The sequence below is a fragment of the Rhinoraja longicauda genome, chromosome 18, assembly GCF_053455715.1.
Source record: "Rhinoraja longicauda isolate Sanriku21f chromosome 18, sRhiLon1.1, whole genome shotgun sequence".
Taxonomy (NCBI): Eukaryota; Metazoa; Chordata; class Chondrichthyes; order Rajiformes; family Arhynchobatidae; genus Rhinoraja; species Rhinoraja longicauda.
In genome coordinates, this window is record NC_135970.1 from 6584339 (window position 1) to 6600835 (window position 16497).

Consider the following 16497-nt stretch of genomic DNA (forward strand, 5'->3'; position numbering starts at 1 on the left):
CAAAAGTCTCTTAAATGTCACTATCATACCTGCCTCAGCCACCACCCCAAGCAGAGCATTCCAGCCACTCATCACCCTCTGTGTAAGAAAACTTGCTTCGTACATCTCCTTTAAGCTGAGCCCCTCTCACCTTAAAGCTAAGCCCTCGAATATTTGTTTTTTCATCCTGGGAAAAAGGTTCTGACTGTCTATATTATCTATGCCTATAATTTTACATATCTCCAATGGTCTCCCATGCAACCTCCGGCATCATGCCAAAAAACAATCCAAGTCCGTCCAAACGCTCCCTGTAGCTAATGCCCTCTAATCCAGGCATCATCCGGCAAACCTTCTCTGCACCCTTTCCAAATTCATCACATCTTCCTGTGATGGGGCAACCAGAACTGCAGGCAAATACTTCACTTGCGGCCGAACCAAAGTCCTATAGATCTGAGTCATGACTTCCAGACTCTTATTCTCAATGTGTAAGAAGGAATTGCAGATGCTGGTTTAAACCGAAGATAGAGGCTGCAGAAGGGTCTTGACCTGAAACGTCACCCATTCCTTCTCTCCCGAGATGCTGCCTGACCTGCTGAGTTATTCCAGCATTTTGTGAATAAATACCTTCGATTTGTACCAGCATCTGCAGTTATTTTCTTATACTATCTTTATGTCTAAGTCATTTATATATATCACAAACAGCCACTTCCCTGCACGGATCCCTACAGGTCAAAGACCTCCAGCCTGAATGTTATCCTTCCACCACAACCCTCTGTTTTCTATCAGTAAGCCAATTCTGAATACATACAACCAAGTCACTGTTAATCCTGTGCATTTTAATCTTCTGGTTCAGCCTACCATGGGGAACTTTATAAAATGCCTTACTAAAATCCATATATCTTTTCCTTAACAAGGAGCTTTTATTACAAATTCACAGTTTAGAAAATACTGCATTAATCAAAACTGTTGTTCGTAAATTTGCAAACATCGACCATCAGATGACAACATTATCAGCTGCATTCATGACACACTCGAGCCTCCATCTCAGCCAACGTTCAAAGAAAACCTCAAGTTCCCGCAAAGATCCATGTAGACAACGTCCACTGCCTTATCCTCATCGATCACCTTTGTCACCTCTTCAAAAAACCTCCAATAATCCTGCTAGAAGCTCTAGTCTGGCCGCATTTTGCAAAGCTAGTGCGATGCTGTCTGCTGTTTGGGGAAGTGTGTGGCTCATGTAGAGTTGGCAGCCCACTCTGTAACCAGTCTGCTTCCCACACCTAGGTACTGGTGGCACCAGTGACAGAGCCGGGCAAAGTCCACAGGGACATCTATCTACCAGGAAACGGCTACCAGTGGAAAGATGTGAACACAGCCCAGGTGTTTGATGGTGGGACCCTGCTCGAGGAGTTCCCAGTGTCCCTGGCTGACGTGGCAGTTTTCATCAGGCAGAAATCCCAGGATCCGCCCTTAACGGAGAGCCAGCAAGCAACCCCCCATGCCTGAGGGACCAAAACTCTTCACAATTCTTGAACAATCAACTGGACTTTTGTTTTACTGACCACAGCTTGGCTGCCTGCACTGTCTTAAATGTCAGCAGGTGCCGTTTACAGAGAGCGATAAGGAAACAGCCCAGTCTGCGATCGCACTCCCCAGGGGGGGGGGTTGCAAGAACTGGCCTTTCCAGCACCTGCTGCAATCTGTGCAGAAGCTGTGGCCCGAACCTTCCATTACCATGCCTCAACGTTGCCTGTGAGGCTGAACTGTTTTCTAGTGGTAGCTGAATTAAGTATTCATCAGGTGCAAGCAGCCAATGTTTCAAAGCAAGGTCCAAGGCAGCCAAAAGCTCAAAGCCCGGCCCAGGCTCAGACCTTGGATTAGGGCTCAGATCCAGGTTCAGGTTTAGGCCCATGCTTGAACAGATCCAGGCTCTGGTTCAGGACCAGGCCCATATTCAGGGCCCGCACAATCACAGATCACCACAGTCTTTAATTATTTCCACAGGCATTTAAACAGAAAAACTGCAGATTTTGTTTACTATGCTAAGAGAAGTGTTGTTAAGATATTAAACACTTCCAGTTTAATCACTGGTCAAACGATCCCAGGACAAGAACACCGTACCTCTCTCTATACTGTACCATGAATACTCCCCAGGGTAGGGACAGCCCTGTGCCAAATTCCTCCTTCTGCCTGCCCATTAAATACCCCCAGGGGCAGCACCAGTCATACACTGTAAAGCTCCCTCCACACTACCCAGTCATATAATCTGAGAAGGATCATTGTGAATTAAATACAAAACACCCATTACACAGCAAAATGCATTGGGTTATGTGTATCAATATAAATATTTATGTGAGGATTTGACTCTGGAATGATTTAGAAACATCACCTATCCCATCACACAATATTGAGGTTTAGGAAGCCAATGTGCTGATAGAACTGAGAGTAGATGGGCAGAGTCCCTGGAATAGAGACTGAGGTGTGAGCGAGTGTTATATTTGGTGAAAAAGACCCCATTGTCTGCTGCGTTGGTTTATCATGTTCTTTCGTGTGATCTGGTGTGAACCTGTTCTCCATTCTTGCCTTATGCCACCTCAATACCTTGCTGCCTTTATCCACCTGTGCCTATGTGCTGCACCCAGCCTTGCAACGGGTGGTTGCCTCTACCAAGGAGCAACCACCAGATCCACATATCTGTGTGGTTACGCTCCCACTATCCCCATTATATATATAGTTATAGGCAGAGGAATATCACCATCTTTGTGTTCCCCTCAGATTCATTCAATATATTAACGTGGTACTTTGTCACTGCTACACCACTGTTGGGTCAAGATCCTGTGAACTCCCTACCCAAGAAGACTGTGGGGTCACCTTCACGAGAAGGACCACAGTGGTTCACCACTACCTCAAGGGTGATTAGGGATCAGCATTAAATGCTGGCCTTCCAGTGATGCAGGCATAATGACAAAGGCGAGCAGTAGTGCATTTTGCAAAAGACTTTCTTTTAATAGAAATGAACATCTGGAAATAAAGCTCCTTGTTAGGTCAGGATAATGAAGTTGGATTCCCCACTGGAACTGTCCCCATTTTTTAGCTTCGCCAGAGTGTAGCGAGAATTGGGGAATTACTGAGCTCCCATCAGAAGTTCGATCCTGTGTCTTTGGCCAAGTGGTGCCTAAACCCAGACACTGCACCATAATGTTCTGAAAAAAACAGTCTGAAAAATATCATACTTAACATTGATCAAATTATTAATGTTAACTCCCCCTCCCCAACCAAATTCTTAGCTATTGTGCACAGTGGACTGATTCCAAGAACTAGCGAAAAGTTCAAAGTTTGACAACTTGCCTGGGTAGGAACCAGTGTACTGAACTGATCTCATTGAATTACTCCCAGATTGCCTACACATATTTGCACTTCTGCAAACAATAAATATATGGTAAGAAATATTAATCACAGTTCCATTACAAATATATATTTTGCTGATGGTACACAGCGTGCACTCTCGATTTTTGCAACAACCAGAAACCTGGGACTGGAAATTTTAATTAAAGTTCCTTGTGTTTTTTGTCATTTTTCCATCCTCATGACTCAGAACTACTCATGCCTTCCTCATCTGATATCACCGACTGTCTCTGGAAGCTCTTAAAAGCACCTCAACTTTCTGCTTCAGATGAGATAGCAGCAACTTTGCTTCCTTCACCGATGAGGCAGTCACCTCAGCTGGAACTCCAGTAAAGTACTGAGGGAAGAATGGTGTCCTTCAGTGAAAGGTTAAGTCGCTTTGTTAGCCTTATCCGGTAGATCTAATGAGTATTATTCATGTGTACCATGTGAGCAAAATGTCCTGGTTACTGTTACTTCCTCTACTAAAAAATGCATCAATTAGCATTCAATGTGTTAATGGGCCTTAGCAAAATGAACAGGAATCCAGCTAACAACACTTAAGGTCAAGCAGTGCAGGTGAACTTTTTGCAAATATTGTTGACAGATGTGTGAGAAATGTGGCCAGGTTCTTGGGAGAGCTTCATTATCTTTCTGATTGCTTCATGAACCTTTTCATGTTCATTGGAAGAAGCAGTGGGGCCCTGGGTTAAAAGCTAGGGTGCAGCACTCATTTGACACACACTGGAATTTCACAACGGTCAAAATCATCATGTTCTAGAGAAGACCTTGACTTGAAACGATAACATCTGGTCTCTGCTACAATCATCAATAATACTTTGATTAGAGCAACACCCCAAAATGTTCACTCAAATAAAAGCAGAATATATCGGAGATGCTCGGCAAGTGTCTATCTATGGAGACACAAACGTAGTCAAGTGCGATTAGCTTTTCTTGAGAAACTTGCTCTAATTCTTTTGAATATTAGAATTTGTCTGCTTACTTATATTGAACATGAATTGTTCTATTCCATCTCTATCTCCCAAGACTTAACCCTTCTATGCTTCCTACAATACTTCAATTCATCATTAAATTTTTACATTACGTATAGAGACAGGTGCACGCCATTTTGTCCCACAAATCTGTCATTGAGTGAGATCATGAGTGACCTGTGTCCTTATATCTGCTTTTGCCTCGTCCCTTCTTTGGTTATCAATTATCCATTATCCTCAGATTTAGCATTTGAAACATGTTTGCAGAAGAAAGTTCTAAATTTCTACCTCCCTTTTCAGATAGATGTGTTTGTAATTTCACTCTCGAAAGGCCTGACGCAAAGTTTTGAGATATTTCCTGGATTTCTCAAGGAGTGTAACTCGTTTCTCTCTCTAAAGAAGGGTCTTGACCCGAAATGTCATCCATCCCTTCTATCCAGAGATGCTGCCTGTCCCGCTGAGTTACTCCAGCATTTTGTGTCTATCCACCCTGTTAGTTCCCCTTAATATCTTGAGAACTTTTGAAGGATTGCAATAATACAGTCAGGTGGTTTATGACAACCCTCAAATCCATTGAATAAGCCCCTTGTTGTGTAATCTCTTTATAATTTAACTATTGGAATCCCAGAATCGACCCAGCATATCTACAGTGTGTATAACCAAATCAAAAATCCACTTCCTTCTGTGTGGTTTCCAGACGACGACTGTGGGTCAAAACAGGATATTGAACAGCTGAAAGTAAACTCTGCCCCCTTATATTCTGACCCCGTGGACATAGAGGTCTATATCCAGTCATCCCATTAGCTTTTTTAATTACTTTGTTGTACCCATTACATTTTGGTGATCAATGCAGATGGATCCCAAAGTTTCATTCAACATTGTTCCAGATTTCTAGAAAGTATGCTGCTCATTCCTTTTGGACTCTTGATCCACACCTTTCAGGTCTTGCTCTTGCCTACACTAAAATAACAGTCTTTCCCATCACAGACTCTCAAAATATTTTCCTTAATCTTTTTAATACATTTGCTGATCTACCTTTTGGGCTAAATGCTTATCAACCTTTTACTTATTGGAGAAAAAAACACAGGGCTCAACTACTTCCCTTAATCATAACAGATAAAGCCCCATTCCCTTAAACTTGCCCCTGTACAGAATCGCAATAAAACCAAACCAATTTCCACCTACGGCACAGCATCTTACTAAGAGAACAGTGCAGCACAAAAGGAACCCATGCAGCTATTCAAGTTGAAGTGACTCATTCGAAGAGTAACCAAGTTAGTCACACATCGTACAATACTTTCTCTTCAAGTGTCTTGTTCAATTACCTTTTGAACCTATAACAACCGCTTGCCAGACAGAGCATTCCAAATATTGCCCAATGTGCTGTTTATTAAAAAAAAGAATGTATTTCCTTATGTTCTCATTGGTTCTTTTATAAATTATCTTAAATCTGTGCCATCTCTTTATTTATCAAATCTAGGGTTTGAATTTTTTGGTCTTTATTTTTGGTGCTGTACAATTTGTTCAGTTATCTTGCAAAAATTAAGTATTTTCAATTATTTAATAAAAAGGAAAATGCATCAACTTTCAGTTTCTAAATTATTGCAACAAAACTGATGATTGCAGTTAAACATCATCCATTACCTCATGTATTTCACTATGCTTCTCAATCCTTAGCCAGTTGTGATGTAACTCCATGTGGCCCTCCCTACACAGATGGCGCCTGACCAGCTGTTCTTTCCTAACACGCTTCTTTACATTCCCCTCAGTCTTCCAGCGGCTGCACTATTCACACAGTTGGAACATGATATCATTCTGTTTCTTTGCTTCTCCTCTGTTCCCCCGTTCCCCCACCCTCTGCCATTAACAAGTCCTCCACAAATTCCCTCAGTGGATACATATCTGTGCCATCCATTTCCTCTGTCTCCACCCTTTCACAGACATGCGCTTTGTTCACATCATCGCTCCCTCTGCTCTGCAATTTAAAATATGTATAATTTTAAATTTACCCAGTTCTGATGAAAAGACATTAACGAAAAGTTAACCCCATTCTCTCCCCACAGGTGATGCCTAAACTGCTGAGTGTCTCCAGTCTGTTTTATTTCAGATTTTCAGCATTGGATTTTTTTTTGCTTCCCAATGTTTATTACATTTTTACTAAATCTATATACAGTGTTAAATTTAAGCAAAATTGTAATGTTAAGCTAGACACAGATTTGTCCTGTCTGATAGCAGGGTATTTCTTCAGCTGACTGGCAAGCATGTATGTTCATATCCACATCAAATACCAATGATTGATTCACCAATCTACCTTTAAATTATCAACATGTCTGAAGAAGGGTCTCGACCCGAAACGTCACCCATTCCTTCTCTCCTGAGATGCTGCCTGACCTGCTGAGTTACTCCAGCATTTTGTGAAATAAATACCTTCGATTTGTACCAGCATCTGCAGTTATTTTCTTACACAACATGTTAAGATGTATCCATTTATTAAATTTGCTATCCAAATAAATCAGTTTGAGGTGGTGAGTGAGAGATTAATCAACATTACTCAGCATAAAGTGTACTCACTGGATTTAGTTTAGAAATACAGGATGGAAACAGACCTTCAGCCCACCAGGTCCACGCCGACCATCAATCATCCGTTCACACACTAGTTCTATCCCAACACACTTTCTCATCCACCCCCTACACACTAGGGGCCAGTTAATCTTCAAACCCGCATGTTTTTGGGATGTGGAAGGAATGCGGATCCCCAGGAGGAAATCCATGCCATGACAGGGAGAACATGCAGACTCCACACAGGCAGCATCTGAGGTTCGAACCTGGGTCTGGGGTACTGTGAGGCGGCAGTTCTATCAGCTGCATCACTGTGCCTGCCACACAGTCTCTTTTATCACTGAGTTAGAGAGTCATGCAGCCCATTGGCCCACTTTGTCCATGCTGGCTAGCAAATACCTATCAATACCAGAAACCATGTCTGGCAAATTTCCTAGTGTTCTTGAAAAATGTAACAAACAAAAGGGATAAAGAAGAACTATTATACGTTATGTATTTGGATTTCCAGAGAATTTAGATAAGGTGTCATGTAATAAGTTACTGCATAAGATCAAAGTGAGAAGGGGGCAATATACCAGCATGGATAGGGGAGTGGCTAACTTGTCGACCATCCTTTGCCTCCACAGATGCTGCTTGACCTGCTGAATTCCTCCAGCATTTTCTATTTTGCTTCACCCTCCAGCATCTGCAGTCACTTATGTCTTTGTTGTCACCTGCTTATGCTAATTCCAGTTTCCAACATTCAGCCTGTAATTTTCTGGACCATGGCATTTCATGACTGTAGCCTTTTATTTCAAGTCCAGGGCTAAATATATATTAACTGTTATGAGGGTCTCTGGTTCCACCACCCTCTCAGGCTAGGCTGTGCGTTCCAGATTCCAATCAACCCCTTGGTGAAAGAATTCTCCCACCAATCCCTTTACCCTAACTCAGTGTCCTCTGGTCACTAACACCTCTGTTTCTTATTGTTTAATGTATGATACTCATACTTTTGTTCACCTCTATCAAGTAACTCATTGGCTTTCTCTGCTCCAAGGAAAACAAATTCAGCCTATCCAGTCTCCCCTCATAATCGCTCCGTCTCAGGCAACCTTGTGAATCTCCTCTAGCCTCTCTTTTTCAAATGTCATCTGTTCTAGAATTCCATTGTCCCTTGGTAAATGTGTATTCCCTATCCTCTCTGTATTCCTGTGTGACCTGTTCTCCGTACGTACCGCTGTTTGACATCTGCTGTTTCGCCTGCAATAAGCTAGCATTTTCTTAATCGACCCATTGATACATTTGGTTTTGGGTTGATTCTCAAGATAAGAAACGAATGGGACTAAAAGCCAACAAGTTCTCTGCACCTGATAGTCTGCACTCTGAGATCTTAAAGGCAGTGGCTGTTGAGATGATGGTCACACTGGTTGAAATCTAACATTTCCAATGCCACTATTCAAGAAAGGAGGGAGACAGAAAGCAGGAAACCGAAGGCCAATTAACCTAATACCTGTCATTAGGAAAATGGTGGAATCTATTATTAGTAGGTTGTAACAAGACAAATTATAAGGCAATAATGAATCAGCATGGACTTGCATAAGGAAAATCATGTCTGAGAAATGTCCTTGTGTTCCTGAAGTATGTAACAAAGTATGTAAAGGGAAACCAAGAGATGTGGTGCATTTGGATTTCCAGAATGATTTTGATAAGGTACCACTCAAAACGTCACTGCATAAGATTAAAGTGAGGTGGGGGGTAATATATCGGCAAGGATAGAGGCTAACTGACAAACCCAAAAGACAGGATAAATGGGTCATTTTTAGATTACCTGCCGGGGTGCCATAGTGTTCAGTGCTGAGGTGCAGCCATTTATAATCTACTAGACCAAGTGGACCCGTTGGGCCCAAACCTCTCCTGCATTGGTGCAGTACCCTGTCCTCCCCCCCTCCCCTCTCTCCTCCAGCCCCCTCCCTTCTCCCCCACTCCCTCCTTCCCTCTTCCCCTCCCCCTCCCCTCCTTTTAAACTTTAAAATGTGAATAACTTAAAAAATATAAGACCGATTTCAATGAAACTACTTGCATTATCACTAAAGTGACAATGGTGAGTAAGGTGGGCCTGAAACTGTCGCGCTATCGTGTACCGTTTTGGCTGAAGTTCAGTCACAAACAAGATAACAAACTAGAGTTTTAGTATATAGATATTAATGACTTGGTTAAACGATCTGGTCGTACTCTCGCCAAATTTTCAGCTTATCCAAAGATTGCTGGGTTAGCTAGTCGTGCGGACAGTAAGAGTTTGCAATGGGATATATGTGAAAGAAGGAACTGCAGATGCTGGTTTAAACCGAAGATAGACACAAAAAGCTGGAGTAACTCAACGGGACAGGCAGCATCTGTGGAGAGAAGGAATAGGTGACGTTTTGAGTCGAGGCCCTTCTTCAGACTATCTTGTGTCTATCTTCTGCAATGGGATATAGATAGGTTTAAAGAGTGGGAAGGAAACTGACAAACATAATAACGTGGGAAAATTAAAGACTCTCAACTGGAAGGATGAATTAAAACCAAGTTATTATTTAAATAGAATAGTTCAGCATAAAGTAATATTGCAACAAATTTAATAGTACAGGAAATACAAAGGAATCTGGGATCCTAGTAAATTAAACATAAAATGTTAGCATGCAGGTACTTGAAGATTATTGGAATATTGGCCTTTATTGCAAGGTGTATGAATATAAAAGTGGGCATGTTTTGATTCAAATTTACAGAACTTTGTTGAGACCACATTGTGAATGCTTCGGAGGGTTTTAGCCTTAATATTTAAGGAATGATATACAAACATTGGAGGCAACACAAGGAAGATTTGCAAGGTTGGTTCCAAGGATAAAGGGGTTGACCTTTGAAGTGAAATCATGGATGAAGATAGGTCTGTGGATCCTTGGTCTTCTTCATCTAAAGTCAACAATCAGTTCCTTGGTTTTTTTTTGACGTTGAGAGCAAGATGGTTGCTCTGGCACCATTAAGTGAATCAATCGGTCTCCTGTAGAGATACGGTCTAGCCTATTGTCCATAATTCGTACAGTGGTGTAATCAATGAATTTAAAGATGGAGTTGCAGTTATGTCACGGGTATAGAGTGAGTAAACCAGGGAGTTGAGAACCTTGCCTTGAGGTGCTCTTATGCTGATGGTTACCAAGAAGGAAGTGTTCTTGTCAATTCATGTGGATTGTGTTCTGTTGATGAGGAAGTAGAGGGTCCAGTTGCAAAAGGATGCTCAGAGACCCAGCACTCTCAGCTTGCTAACAAGTTTGGAGTGGATGAGGGTGTTGAACCCTGAGCTACAATCTATGAGAAACAACTTGATGCATGTATTTTATAATCCAAGTGGTCCAGTGCAGAACCAGTGAGATTGCATCTCTCGTTGATCTACTGTGGCGATGGGCAAATTATATTGGCTTCAAGTTCTTGCCGAGGTAGGAGGTGATATATGCCGTAACCAATCTCTCAAAACACTTAATCCGGTCATTTTGTGGACATTAGTGCCACCGGTTTGTAATAACTGAGGCATGCTGCCTTACTCTGTTAGGGCACGGCTGTTATTGATGCTCTTTTAAACCAGGTGGGAACCTCTGACCTCGGCAATGAAGAGGTTAAATATGTCTGCGAAAAACTCCAGCCAGTTGCTCCATGCAGATTTTTAGAAAATGACCAAGTGCACCATCAGGTCCGGATGCTTTCCAATGGTTCTCCCCTTGAAGGATCTTCTGACGTCTGTGTTGGTGAATGCGATTGCAATACCATAAGGGTTCTGGATGTGGTGGTTCAGTGGCACAGCGGTAGTCCTGCCGCCAGAGACCTGGGTTCAATCCTGACTCCAGGTGCTATCTGTACGGAATTTGTATATTCTCCCTGTCACCGCGTGAGTTTTCTCCGGGGTCTCCAGTTTCCTCCCACACTCCAAAGACGTACAGGTTTGTAGGTTGAAGGTAGACAGAAAATGCTGGAGTAACCCATCGGGACAGGCAGCATTTCTAGAGAGAAGGAATGGGTGAGGTTTCGGGTTGAGACATTTCTTCAGGTAGAGATGCTAACTGTTCCGCTGAGTTACTCCAGCATTTTGTATCCACCTTCGATTTAAACCAGCATCTGCAGTTCTTTCCTACACAGGTTTTTAGGTTAATTGACTTAATTTGCCCCTAGTGTGTAGGATACTGCTAGTGTACAGGGTGATCGCTGGTCGGCGCGGACTCGGTGGGCTGAGGGACCTGTATCCATGCTGTATCTGGGCAGTCATGAAGATTGTAGATCTCCTGGTTCAAACAAGGCTTCTGGTTGGGGAAGATAGACACAAAAAGCTGGAATAACTCAGCAGGTCAGACAGCATCTCTGGAGAAAAGGAATAGGTGACGTTTCGGGTTGAGGCCCTTCTTCAGACTGAGTCAGGGGAAAGGGAAACGAGAGATATAGACCCATGAAATAGAGAGATATAGAACAAATGAATGAAAGACATGCGAGAGAGAGTCAGATGTTGCTCTTAGGGCTAATGGAATCAAGGGATTATGGGGAGAAAGCAGGAACAGGGTACTGATTCTGGATGATCATCCATGATCATATTGAATGGTGGTGCTGGCTCGAAGGGCCGAAAGGCCTATTACTGCACCTAATTTCTAAGTTTCTATGAAATTGAACAGGTGCAATCCTAAACTCAGATGCTCTCAGTACATTCTCCCTGTGACCTGTGGATTACACTAGGTCAGGGCCGTCTTAACGCATGGGCCTGATGGGCACTTTTTTCTAAGAGGGGTGTAAATCTTTGGAATTCTCCTCTCCAGAGAGCTGCAGAGTGGAGCCTTGTAATACATTCAATGCTGAGATGGACATTTAACAAAATAAGGTAAATGGCAAGAGATGGGGAGTTAGGGTTTGTTAGGGAGTTAGAGTTAGAGTTAGAGTTAGAGTTAGAGTTAGGCCATGGCCTTGTTGAATGGGAGAACCAGCTTGAGGGGGCTGACTGGGTACTACTGCGCTGGACAGGAACCATGACAGCTCCTTGGCTGGAAGGGATGAAACAAGTTATGCTGATACTGACCTGCATTTGTTCCAGATTCAGTCAAGGATCAGTAAGCAAGCAAAGGATTTCAAAAGAGGGTTCTTCAAGCTGAGAATGAGAACCAGCTCCCGTTTAAACAAACTGTCCCTTCTCATTCACTGGCTATGTCTGGGCACTGGCCTTTGAGCAACCAGGCCAGTGAGTGAATAAGTTAACACAGGCTGAGGTAGAGGAAGGCACAAGATGTTGAAGGAGGGATCAAGCCTAGTGGAGGTGGAGGCTTTGATGTGCCACTTTTGGTTACTGCGTGCTCTAGTTTAATCCCCCAGGATTAAATTTGGATTAACGATTCCATGCTGGCACCAAACTAGCTGCGACTGGGTGAAAGGTGGTGCTTGGATTCTGGTTCAAAGGGTTCAGGTCACCTCAGGCTTTTTATATTTGTTCACAGACCGTCCTTCCTGAGGATCTGGTTCTTAATGTCAACGGCCCCCAACACAGTCAGTTCAGGCCTTGGCGTGGGTCAATGGGCCACTGGAGACGGACTGCACACTTCAGTAAGGAGGCCACATAGACAAATCAATGCAGAGACAGTAATTCCTGTTTGGATGAAGAGCTGGGCGTGGGTTGTTGTATGTTTTGAATCTCTACAGTGGACAAATTTGGTAATGCCTGTGATCACCAGTAAATCTTGCACCCCTCCTTCATCACTTCCCCTTCTCCTGGTACTTCCCATGAATGGTGGTAAATGCCCCACAGAACACTCACCTCAATAGCACTGTTTGTCTTAATGGGACAGTTCTTTGCTCAAAGCCATCAGGCAAATCCCAATTGGATGAAGGCACTAGGGTTTGCTTGTGTGCTCCATTGGCATATTCCACAGCCCAAGTATGTGTTTGTGTGTGCATGCGTGGGGAGGCAATGGTAGCGAAAAAGAGTTGTATTTTCCAATCATGCAATCACCTTCTGCTAACCTATAAGACAGAAGCCACTTTAAATCATCAACACTGGGCAAAGCCTCACACCCCAGCCCACACTGACTCCACGGTTCAGCATAGCCCAGTGACCACCCAGCTCCATCAATGTATGTATGTGTATGTGATGTCAATCTTGCTCTCCGTGGCCAGACATTAGATTCAGTGCCAGTGGCCACTTGGGTGGGGTTCAATCATGAAATCCATTCATTTATTATAGGTTTGCTTATTGAGTAATTTCAAACCATCCATCTTTTTCTTAATCAATTCTTGAATTTTCAAAAATGACTAGAAATGACATCTTCTCGTGTCTGGAATCAATTTCAGAACAAGTTTTTTTGTTCTGTAAGAATCGAGGGCAAACCTCCCAACATCACAGAAACAGGACGAATCAACACTGAATCCGGAGACAGTCAGTCAGTGGGTGACCCAGTGTTATGGAGTGAGAGTCCCACTCTCCCATCACTGGCACTCTGCATGAAACACAAGCTCGCCAACATAGCACTCTTCCAAACTATAGGTTCAATTCTCAGTAATCTGACACAATCCTTGCCTTTGTCGGATGATAGAATAAATCAGATTATCAAATTATGCTGGATTCCAAATAGGCATAGGAAAGTTATATTGACTTTGAACAGATCTGATGCATTTTTAGTTTGTAGTTGATGTGGGAAACACTTCAAATGCAAACCACTCGAATAATCATCGACAACCATGGATAAAAATGGAAATGAAAACTGAAGTGATCAATAAGAGGGTAAGATGTGCCTGGAGCTCACTGGCAAACATTCCCCAGTAACGGACAACACATATTAGCTTTAGATTTATTATTATCACGTGTCCACAGGCACAGTGAAAAGCTTTGTTTTGCCTATCTGATCCAAACAGAACAGATATACCACACATAAATAAATCAAGTCAAACTCAAGTACAATAGAGTAAAGGGGAAGATACAGAGTGCAGAATATAATTCTCAGCATGGTCGTGCATTGAGGCGCATCAGTTCATCAGACAAAGTCCAATATCCTCAGTGGGGTGGAATTGGACAGTACCCTAGCTTATGGAGGACCGTTCACAAGCCTGGTATCAGAGGGGAAGAGCGGTCCTGAGTCTGTGGTGTTCTCTTTCATGCTTCTGTACCTTCTGTACGAACAGGACTAGGGAGGAGAAGGAATGACTGGTTGGGCAAGTCTTTGATTATGTTGGCTGCTTTTCAGGGGCAGCATGAAGAATGGATGGAGCCAATGGTGGGAAGTCTGGCCTGTGTGATAGACTGGCCTACATCTACAACTCTCTACAAATGATTGTGCCTTGGGGAGAACTGTTCACAAACCAAGCTGCGATGCAACTGGACAGTATGCTTTCTGCGGGGCTTCTGTATTTGCTGGGAGAGGGCAAATAACTAGCTGCAGAGATGTTGGAGTTTAAATTGTGATATTCCAAAATGTCTCGACTCTAGAAAGGAACCAGTTGATTGGGAAATTGTAGAGGAAAATACTGGATCTACAGGTGTGAGGGAATAATCAGAAACCTCAGGCAAGGCAGCCTAAAGAATGCCATCGGAGAATGAGAAATTCTACGATTAAAGACACAGCAGGATATTAAAAAAAATAAAGCTACAGCAGAAATGGGTCATTTTAATATATTGCCAAATTCTAATTTGTACAGGGAGAACCGGAAAGGATGACTAAAATAGCAAACTGGGGACATGAGAGCACACTCATAAGTCATGTGCAGTAATCAGACAGCACGATGTATAAACAGGAAGCAGTGGCAGAGCTATTTCTACCTTGGATGATTACACTGCAGGATTCAGAATACACAACTGGGAAATCCCACTGACTTTGAACAAATACATTGCAGTTCTGTGTGCTGTGGAATGAACTAAACACTTCAATAATCGAGGAAAATCAGTGATAAAAAGTGAAATGAAAACTGAAGAGTTTATTAAACATGTTATTTAATTGGCTTGGCTGAATGAAGAGTTGGAGGCTAGCGGTCTGAAATGTTTTATGCATTGGCTGTCAGTTAAACGACTGAAATATAACATTAAATTAACGACTGTGAACAAAACCTGTCGGTGTGGAATATGAACAGTTGGATTAACGCGTTTACGCTGTATTAAGATCCATTACACACAATTCAATGTTCGATAGTGAATATTCTGGAAACACTAGCGTCAGATTAAAGGGAATTATCTGTATAGTGCAGAGTACGAGCCTCTTCCTTTAAAGGTATTGGCCAGCATAATACTGTCATGTTTGGTTAAAAGTGCACAAACTATCCTCTGCCCTCTACTGAGAAGTGGACCCATTGAAGCTGAAAGTACAATTCTACCTTTTAGGGGGAAGGGTGAAAGTACCATTAAAGTCCAAATTTTCCATTGCAATCCTTATTCATTTCACCAGGTCCCCTGTCGACACAATGACAGTTACTCCTTCAACATTTACTGAATAATTCCTGTGTTCAGATACTGTGCAGCTGCTGGCATTTAATCATGGGAGCCAGCCTCCTGAGGGGCCACAAAGGGCTGTGCCACGGGTGCTGCCTCCAGAATGTTTGCAGTTATGGGTTAGGGTGGAGGCAGCATGCTCCCATTGAGAGATCTTCGCAGCCCAGTGGACAACATTGGCCACAGGAGGCATGTTCTCCCCCCCCCAAAGACCCTCAGGGCTGGGTCGGGTCAGATGATCCAGGCAGGAGGTTGGCTGGGGCTCTGTGTAAGGTGCTGCACTGTGGATGTGCTCTGAACGCCTGAAATGGAGGCAGTGCCCTGCGCCCACTCTGCCTACTCCCATGGGCTAGAGGAATAGTCGATGCATCCTTCTGCCTCTGTCTGTCCTGACAATGTTCCCCATGTTGGGGGAGTCCAGAACCAGGGGTCACAGTTTAAGATAATGGGTAGGCCATTTAGGGAGTTAGATATAGCTCCTGGGGCTAACGGGATCAAGGGATATGGGGAAAAAGCGGGAACAAGGTACTGACTTTGGATGATCAACCATGATCATATTGAATGGTGGTGCTGGTTCGAAGGGCCGGATGGCCTACTCCTGCACCTATTTTCTATGTTTCTGTGCATCCCTGACAGAAGTGACAAAGATCAACAGAAATTGGAATGGTCCTGAGGCTGGGAAGGTGAGTGACTGGGAATGACCTCCACAAATCATATGAGCTTCTGTAGGTCACAGATGGCCATAGATCTGCAAAGTCAGTATTGCTGAAGCACAACATGAATACATATTGTTGCTCAGAGATTCTACTTACGAGCAAGGGTCTCTATAAACTCTGTATAAGGCATGAACTCTTCAATGCCTCCTGACAAATGATCTTTGTGGCTTCCTCGTTAGTCTCCATTTTCATGCAGTGAAGGAGCTGTTAAGCATAAACGCGAGGATTTGAGTACAGGAGCAAGGAGGTTGTTTAGGGCCCTGGTGAGCCCACATCTGGAGTATTATGTGCAATTTTGGTCTCCTAATTCGAGGAAGGATGTCCTTGCTATTGAGGCAGTGCAGTGTAGGTTCACGAGGTTAATCCCTGGGGTGGAGGGACTGTCATATGAGGAAAGATTGGAAAGACTGGGCTT

General features: G+C 43.2%; 2 protein-coding genes across 2 annotated transcripts in view; one reads left to right on the forward strand and one right to left on the reverse strand.

Annotated features, from left to right (window-relative positions):
* Positions 1 to 5845, forward strand: part of LOC144602213 (SITS-binding protein) — a 63484-nt gene extending 57639 nt beyond the window's left edge. Inside the window, exon 10 of the mRNA XM_078415023.1 lies at positions 1264 to 5845. Coding sequence (XP_078271149.1) covers positions 1264 to 1485 — 222 coding nt within the window. The 3' untranslated portion in view covers positions 1486 to 5845. The remainder of the gene's footprint in view (positions 1 to 1263) is intronic.
* LOC144602214 (oxysterols receptor LXR-alpha-like) overlaps positions 1 to 16497 on the reverse strand; it is a 442571-nt gene that overhangs the window by 210929 nt on the left and 215145 nt on the right. The gene's annotated exons all lie outside the window — the stretch shown is intronic.